The sequence below is a fragment of the Syngnathus floridae genome, chromosome 2 (genome assembly GCF_059516105.1).
Source record: "Syngnathus floridae isolate MCC-2025c chromosome 2, RoL_Sflo_1.0, whole genome shotgun sequence".
NCBI lineage: Eukaryota > Metazoa > Chordata > Actinopteri > Syngnathiformes > Syngnathidae > Syngnathus > Syngnathus floridae.
The window spans coordinates 13,203,800-13,212,707 of record NC_142414.1 but is presented as its reverse complement, the minus strand read 5'-3'; the positions used below and the strand labels follow the sequence as shown (position 1 = coordinate 13,212,707).

Genomic DNA, 8,908 nt, shown 5'->3' with positions numbered 1-8,908 from the left:
GATGACTCATAACGGCCCTCTGAAAAAAAGGGAGAGAGAGAGAGAGAGAGAGAGAGAGAGAGAGAGAGAGAGAGAGACTGCTGTATTTTTTGGTTACATTTTTCATTGTGCCTGAAGAGGGCGCCAGCCCACGGAGCATTTCATCGCGTGACGCCATCAACATGCGATCCGAGTTGAGCTCCTTGATTGTTAGATATTGATGACGTCACAGCTCCTTATAAGTCATTGTAAACACAATCGAGCAGCAAGGAAGCGACAACACCATGACTGCTTAACTAGGTAAGCTTTTGCAAGGACACAAGGTGCCATTTGCTTGTTTAACACATTTTACTCTCAATGGAATTCACGCCTGTTGGAAATTACGTATTACGTTGACCCTCTCGGCGATTTCTACTTACACGCATGAATTAATGTCATCCATCACGTGATTAGTTGACTTTGCGAAGCCGTATGACGTCAAGGAGCGCGTGACGGGACTCGTACACTGTCGAGCTCATAACCATGAAATACATTTCCATCCATCAATTCACATGCCATTGTTCAGGTTTAGCACCTTCCCCGCCAAAATCACTACTTTTTTGGGGGGGGCATTCATTTTACTATTATTTGTCAAGCATTTCAAGGACTGATCTTTCAAAACCCACAAAATTTTAATTTCTGTGACAAAACAGGCACCAAACCTACCTATGGACTAAACCACATACTGAAGTGTAGTCAATTTAATAACGTCCTGTTTATGAATCTAAACCAGCTCAAATTGGGGATTTTAACAGTTAGCTGATGGGTCCGGCACATATTCCTCATTGAGAATTGGAAGTGGACTGTATGATAGCTGAATTATTTAATTTATGCTCCTTCAGGTGGCCTTTAGGCCAGAAGCAAAGATGAGGATCCGTCTCCAGGGTCCCGGCCATGCTGGCGTCCTCCTCGCCGAGCTCAACCGCTGCCGCCAATCGGGCCGCTACTGCGATGTGTCCCTGCAAGTGGGCAAGCGCACGTTTGCGGCGCACCGCGCCGTTTTAGCCTGCGCTGGCACGTACTTTCGCAACTTGTTCAGCCAGGCACCGTCAGCCCGCACTGACCCTGTCTCGCTGGAGTTTATTTCCCCATCCAACTTTGAGAAGGTGTTGAGTTTCATGTACACTGGGGAGATCTTGACGGATCTCATAGATGTCGGAGTTCTTTATGAGCTGGCTGAGAGGCTGGGCTTGAGCGAACTGGCGAGGGCATGTCATGCCACCTTCCCGGACCTGCAGGGTTCCATGTCAGCTAACGCCAAGGCCGGCAGCCCCGGAGACCTTCCGGCTGCCTCCTCCGTCTGTTCCTCCACCGCCTCCTGCTCATCTCTGTCGTCTTCCGCTGCCGCGACCCCTGCCGGTGCCCTGTCACCTCACGCCAAAGTCGGTGCGGTGCTGGAGCGCCGGTCTCCAGCTGGGATTGCGCCCATGGACTTCAAAATAGAAGACATCCAGTCTCTTATAGGCTATGGGCAAATCGTTGCGGAGAAACCGGGACGCTGCGCTTTAAGCAGTGAGGCGCTCTCTGTGGACAATGAACTCTTAACCAAGAAAGAGCAGACAGTGGAGGACGCAATTAAAGGCAGGCCGAGGGTTCCTGAGAAGACGAGGGACTCTGAGCCATCCCTCGCCTGTCCCTTTCCCGATTCTCTCGCTCGACTCGGCTCGGGGACCTCCTCGCCTTCGGAAGGTCTTGCTAGCAGCGGGGAAGAGTTGCTGGTTTCGCAGGGGAATGAAGAACGGCGAGCTCTGCGATTCAGTGGCGCAGTTGGACAGACGACGGAGGAGCAGTGGGGGCGGCTGGCAGGCGAGATCATTGAACTGAGCGATGACGACAACTTTATGGAGGAGAGAGATGAAGAGGACGACGAGGATGAAGACGACCTCTCTGTGGAAAACGGACACGAAAAGGTCATATTTGCAGTGGTCATTTATTAAGGATAGTGTTTAGCCAGCCAACTATGCTGGATTTTGGCTCTGGAACATAACCGCTGCAATATGCATGTTCATATGACCGATTGTTTTTGTTTTCCTATGCAGGTTCTGGGAGACGTGCTGCTATGTCAAGCCTGTGCGGCTCCTCTACCCGCAGATCCGGCTGCGCTGCGGAGACACGCCGAGAGCCACGTGAGCGAGCTCGGACAGTGCAGTCTGTGTGGCGTTTCGTTCCGGGACCGGGCCACCGGGATCTCCCACTCTCTTGCCCACGTGGGGACGCAGCTTTTCTCTTGTGACATGTGTCACCTGGACTTCTGCAGCCAAAAGAAGCTGCTGCGCCACCAGCGGGAGAGCGGGTCCGTGCGTGCCTTAGCGCAGCTCGGCCAAGGCTGTGAGCTACGGTGTGCCGTGTGCGCAAAAAGCCTCAGCAAGGACTTCCAGGTTTGCTATCCATATTTGCCGCCCCTTCCAAAATTTCTAGAATTGCCTATATATCAAAGATGGGCAACTGTATTCTATATTATCTATGTTTTCATGTTTATAAGATCCACTATCCCAACAACAAAGGGTGTGAAGTAAACAATAAAATAACCACGAATTGCATTTACTTTTCCAGTACAAAGGACTTTCTTGCCATTTCAGGATAGCGCAAAAGTGCAGAAATCATTTTGTAAATTCTTCCACAAAATCAGCTCACTCAAAGTTTTTTGATTGAGGTACTTTTTTTTTTCTGAAAAAAAATATAAAGCCTATGCACATTGTTAAATAGGAAGGGCAATATGTACCCCAGTGGAAGGGCACCTGTCAGCCATCTAGTGGTGATGGATGATATTACAACGTAACACTACAATTGACCTCTGAATATTCACAGTTTGCATGGTCTTTCTTTTCTTTCTTTTTTTTTTTATATTTTGAAATGCTGTTTTTTTTTGGAATCCCCCCCACAATTTTGCAACAGCAATGTAAAAAAATTCGGATGTTCAACCTAAGCCATGCAATTAGTCAGTAAACTTCAAGCACTTTTTATTTATTGTTTGATTCTATCTGTAAAGAAATTATTATTCCCTTTGTATTGTTTTTGTTGTTATATAGTTTGGGGTGTCACTAAAGCAAAACATATTAGTGTCAGAGTCGCTAGTTTTCTCAATATATTTTTTTCACCAAAACCCTTGTTTTCTCTTTTTGTTGATCAGAGACAGATCTGTTAAAACCCATCGATAGTCTGCTGCTGATTTCTAAAGAATTGCAAAAGCTAGAAAGAATAGCAACAAATGATCCCAAAACACATTATCATTTCAAAGTAGCGTAACATAGTGACATGCATGCTGGACCTGCATAAGGTACCTCAATTGTGGCACTGAAATACATTGAGAAAAAAATATAAAACAAGCAGCACAATACTAGATGATAAAATATATTTTATTTGTTCAAAATAATAAGATGAAGTTTTGATAAGATAAAAAAAATACAGCTTACAGCGTGCACGCCAATAAATCTCCTAAATTTGTCTCAGGATAAACATTACAAGCTTTCTCACATGCCTTTTTTTTTTTTTTTTTTTGCTACCAGATGGTGAGAGAGCATGTCCTAAGCCACGTGTGCACCCAAAGCCTGAGCTGCGGCGTTTGTCACCTGCCCCAACGCTCCCTGTGCTCTCTGCTGTGGCACGCCCTCACCCACGTTTCGCTGCCCGTCTTCCCCTGCCCGTACTGCACCCGTTGCTTTGTAGAGCGCCCTCTACTGGACGCACATGTGGCCGCGCACGGCGAGGACGCCAAGGAGCGCGAGGACATTCGAGTGGTCACAGTAGGGGGAGAAAATCTTTCGGGAACCGAGGCGCTCAATTGCTTCCTTTGCCCACAGACGTTGCCTACCCCCTCTGCCTTCCTGTGCCACCTCAGCCAGCACACATCGGAGTCCTTCGGGGGCAGCGGGGAAGGGAGAGGGGGTCCTGGCTTGTTAGGCAAGCGTAAGGCCGAGCAGCCTCTAGAGTACCCGCCCTTGTCTTCCTCCTCTCCGCGAGAGCTCGGAGGTCTCGGAAAGATAAGTGGCACCAGTTTAGGCCCAGGAAGTGGAACGGGCCTCTGCTCTCCTGATAAGTATTTCCCGGGGTCCACGCACAGTTCATCTTCCGTTGCATTGACCAATGGGAGCACGGGACACGACGGGGTGGTGGGCGTTCGCGGGAAATGGTACCGCTGTCGCTACTGTGGGAAGTGCTTCGCACACTCGGGTGAGTTCACGTACCACCTGCGCATCCACACGGGGGAGAAGCCATACCAGTGCAAGGTGTGCCTGCGCTTCTTCCGAGGCCGCTCCACCATGATCTGCCACCTCAAGACGCACGCCGGCGCGCTCATGTATCGCTGCACCGTCTGTGGCCTCTACTGCTCTACGCTCAAGACGATGGCCGCACATATGGAGCTCCACAAGGACCAGCTACCGGCCGATTTCAACATTGAGCAAACCTTCATGTATAACGACCACTCCAAAGAAGCGCTGACTTCTATGGATACTTGAATGACTCCTGGCAGAGGTGTGTGTGTAGGGGTCAGGGGGTCATGTGCATTAAACACTCGATTGTGGTAGATGTAATTGGCATATAAAATGTGGCTACTTAAGTACATAGTTCCAAAATGGTCATTTAGGGCCGCAAAATAATTAACTAGTGACAGAATAAGTATAAAAAAATTTTTATTGTAGCCACAATATATGTATAATTTGCATACAAAATCCCAATTACTAATTTATGTGCATAAAATGGCGCACAAGTAAATAGATTTTTTTTTTTAAAAACTAGTAACTCTATAGGGCCTCTATATGAAAATCCCGCTCTTACTTCCATTTTTCTACATGCAGCCAGTTCTCAATGAAAAACATTTCTGGGACATCCCTGGATCAGGGAGTAGAAAATGAGTGAGTGATCGGACTCCAACCTGTTTATTCACATCCACAACATTTTATCTTCGACTGAAACAAAATTCTGTACTAAGTTATGGCCACAAAATAGGCATAACGTGCTCATGAAATACAAAACTGTGGGTTTAATATTTTCCGGTGATATCTTTATTGTCCGGTTAAGCAAATGGAGCACAGCAGCGTACCCTTCTCCAGAAACTTTAATGTCTTTCTTAGCAAAAAAGCTACAGTAGTTTTGGAGTCTATTTAAAAGTTAAACATTTCTTTACAATAAGTCACTAAGTCCACCTGTTTTGCTCTAACTCAGGGGGCGGCCATTTTGCAAGTTGCTGTCAACTAAAAATGACATCACAGTGCCTAAGTAACGAAAATTATGTTTTCTGTGTTTGGCCATGTGACGTTCACAAGCTGATCCTGTAATGTCATTTCAGTCAACAAGTGGGAAAATGGCTGCCCGATAGGAGAGATAAAAACAAGTGGATTTGCTGCATATTCCAGAAACTATTCCAAATATTTAGAATACTGTTGCATGGACTATACTACTGTGACAAACATTTTTGACTCGAGTTCCTCTTAAATGCATCTGAGTAATAACAATTCTTTGTGGTGACTTGATTTGTGAGTCCCAAGAACAAGTTGGATGAGTACAAAATGGAGCGCACCTTCTGTAAAAAGTGCAACATCCTCTACTTCTACATAATTTCTAGAGAGGCTGCACTCTGCTTACCCAACTGACCATGAATGATATGAATAGAATGAATTTCTATTTTCTGGACACACTCCAGAAATACCTAAAGAGTGAGAACTCGCAGAATGTTTCATGTTCACTTTGAAATTAGCCTTAGCTCATATTTATGATACTGTGACCGCTATGACTTTGTACATCTTTATACAATGTGTTTGTCTTTGTAAATGCCTTTTTTATTGACAAGAATAGAACAAATGCACCAAGGAAATTGTGTCATCATGCATGGTTGTTGGATACAAAAAAAAAACCACATCCATCGCTAGTAGGCCGTGATGACTCAGCACATTTATGCGTGCACCCTTGCCCCTTGTAAAATTCTTGTCGTCCTCTTCCTGCTATTGTCCTAACACCAGCTCTTCCCCTTCTTTATTGTTCAAACTTTGGGGCAAATTCCTCATTTGGAAATGACCCCCAAAAAAAAAAAAATCAGCAGAAACCTTCTTTCAAACATAAGTAATGGTGTTAAATTTAATTTGTTCATGTTTTGTGAAATTTGTGAAGAAAGCAGCTCTGGTGATTTTACATTCAAGAGGCTTTAACAAAATCATACTAATTTATGGCTTAGATAAGAAAAGAAAACATTACATTAGGGCTCATGGCCAGCTTGGAGACTGGCCAAGTGAGAGAAAACATACACAGAAGAATCATCAAGCGATGTTAAAAACATCTTTCCCTCTCTTTATGATGTTTAAAAAAAAAAGTATATTCATTATAACACTTATTTCCATTTTTTGACAGATTTTTTTTTTCTTCAATTATTGTTATAACCTATCACCATTTTTTTGCAGGAGCCCCTGCTTAATTTCTTCACAATTCTCCATTTAGTCCCATTTTTTTACGTGATTTGCATATTTCATAGAGGCAGATATTAAATTTAGATAAAATATGGAACCTATCCCATTTTTGTGGAAACCCCTGCTTTTTCGCAGTATTTTTTCCCCAATCTGCCACTTAGTCCTGTTTTTTTAAAAAGAATATCTGTTTTTACTGAATTCTTTTTTTTTATTATATTCAGGGTCAGAGTGAGTTTGTACTCACAAATACCTGAACATCAATTTATGTGCATTTTTGATTCATAAACACTCATGTCAGGGTTTATTCAAGGTCGCAGATCTTTGCCAAGAGTTTTTGTTGTTTTTCTTGTTGCAAGGAAATTGAAGTTCACAATTCCCTTGCGACAAGAAGTAAATATCTGGTAACCATTTCATGAACATCTGCTTCCTTTGACGAACCTTGATGAGCATGAGCATTAACGTTAGTGTCCTTTGAAAACACTTCAGCAGGAATGGGGCTCTGGTGAGTGCAGTTTGTGGCCACAAATGGGCATTTCTATCTAAATCGTGGCCACGATTTGTCATGTCTGTGGCTTTTACATCTATGAATTGACCAAACATGCCTGAATGCCTGAGGGTGGGAGTCAATCGATCGCTTGTTTGATCAGCCACTAAAGAACCCAGAGTCCACTTGCAAGCAAATTTCAATCATGACCCGAGATCTGACTGGCTGGTGCTCGCGTCGCTCAACTTGCGGCGCGAGCCCTTGTCGCAAGCTGTCTCTCCTGTTCCTCCTCCCCCGTTGGGCCTGGTCCCCGTGTCCGTCTGCCGGGGCAGGCGGCTGACCACGGCGTTAATGAGGTTGTCGCGAAAGCCTTTGCTCAGGAAATTATAGAGGACGGGATTGGCCACGCAGTGAAAGAGCGACAGGCTCTGCACCAGGCTGAATGAGAAGTAGACAAACTCCACAACGTTGCAGCTGAACAGACCAGGCGACAGGTCGCTGATGATCATCAGCGTCATGACCAGGTGGTAGGGCAGCCAGCAGGCCACAAACACCAGAGAGTAGACGTGCACCAACCACACGTCCCGTCGGCCCTCCACGTCGGGTGCCGCACGCACGGTGCGAGCGATCAGCACATTGCAGGTGATGATGACTGAGGCGGGCCCAAGGAACTGGAAGATCAGGCACAGAAAGGCCACAGAGACGAACCATTCGGCATAGTTGCCCTCCGGAAGCATATAGCAGCCTGGCTCGTCCCACTCCAGGAGGTCCACGTGGACGTTCTCCAGCAGTGCCAGGAACAGGGAGAAGAGCCAGAGACCTCCGCAGAGGGCCCAGCGGCGCCAGCCCGTCGCTGGAAACAAGACGATCCCTGACGGCCGGTTTAGCGACAGGTAACGTTCCAAGGTCATGGCGGCCAGAAAGAAGGAGCTGCTGTAGAAGTTGATACCATAGACCAGACTGGTGAGCTTGCAGAGGAAGCGGCCCCACAGCCACACGCGGTCCACCGTCACCTCCATCATGAAGAAGGGCAGCACGATGATTACCATCATGTCCGACAGGCTGACGTTGAGCACGCAAAAGAGAACGCCATTGGCCGAGTGGCGCCGCCGCCAATTGACCCACAGCACCACCACGTTCTCCAGCAGGCCCACCACGAACACAAACAGGTAGAGCAGGAAGAGGCAGATGCGGCGGTATTCAGCATCCAGCTCCAGGGTGCACTGGGACACAAACCATGCCGTTTCATTGGCTGGGACCTGCGAGATGTTGGGCTTGTCTGCGCTCATCGTGGACGGCTCTGGAAACAAGTAAGACACGGCTGAAAATGAGACCTACTTTGCTCCACAGATGGCTATCATTTTTTTGTTCATCAAAGGTGACAGTAAGTCAAATTCAGTTCTAGAAGAAAAAAAAATACTACTGGAATATGATCACAAAACATCAGTATGACTGACCAATCAGGAATAAGGCTTTTCCCAGTTGGAGTAAAGTTTGACTCTCAAACAATAGGTATGTTTTGCAGCCTAATGGACAAGAGAGAAATAAAGTCTGTGTTTAAGTTAAGGTTTTTTACAGTGCAGTATTCCAATTTGTAGTGGAGTCTACAGCATTTTGGAGTTCAACAGGTTCATGTGCAATTTATCAATGTAGGTTTAAAAACGGTCAACAATAACTAATATTTATGAAATTCTTTTCTGTCTTTTTGATGACCACCGTACGTATCTATGCACAGCGATAAATATTTAAACTCCACATTGTAAGGCTTGCCGTCTAGAATCAAAGGCCAAATGTCACACAGCGTACCTGGTGGGATCCTGATGTCTCCTCGCCTGCAAATTAGAGGAGATGCTTTGCAGCTCCGATGTTGATGGATGTCTGAGCTCTCTGCCGGTCCCACTCTGCCTTCTCCCCACTTTCTCACACACACACACACACACACACACACACACACACACACACACACACACACACACACACACACACACACACACGCACACACAGATCT

General features: G+C 46.0%; 2 protein-coding genes across 3 annotated transcripts; one reads left to right on the top strand and one right to left on the bottom strand.

Moving 5' to 3' along the window:
• Positions 1-176: 176 nt before the first annotated feature.
• zbtb39 (zinc finger and BTB domain containing 39) lies at positions 177-5,945 on the top strand. Of its 2 annotated transcripts, none has more exons than XM_088366613.1 (4): positions 177-279; positions 861-1,928; positions 2,058-2,396; positions 3,525-5,945. In XM_088366613.1, the coding sequence occupies exons 2-4, from the start codon at positions 885-887 to the stop codon at positions 4,473-4,475; spliced, it is 2,334 nt and encodes a 777-aa protein (XP_088222739.1). In that variant the 5' UTR covers positions 177-279; positions 861-884; the 3' UTR covers positions 4,476-5,945. The 2 variants fall into 2 exon arrangements, with proteins under 2 accessions (XP_088222739.1, XP_088222750.1); XM_088366624.1 differs by having other exon boundaries at positions 185-281; positions 871-1,928.
• Positions 5,946-6,595: 650 nt separating this feature from the next.
• On the bottom strand, positions 6,596-8,863 carry ackr5 (atypical chemokine receptor 5). Its single transcript, XM_088366638.1, has 2 exons — positions 8,707-8,863; positions 6,596-8,200 (listed from the first exon to the last, which is right to left on the bottom strand). The coding sequence occupies exon 2, from the start codon at positions 8,187-8,189 to the stop codon at positions 7,104-7,106; it is 1,086 nt and encodes a 361-aa protein (XP_088222764.1). The 5' UTR covers positions 8,190-8,200; positions 8,707-8,863; the 3' UTR covers positions 6,596-7,103.
• Positions 8,864-8,908: the final 45 nt, after the last annotated feature.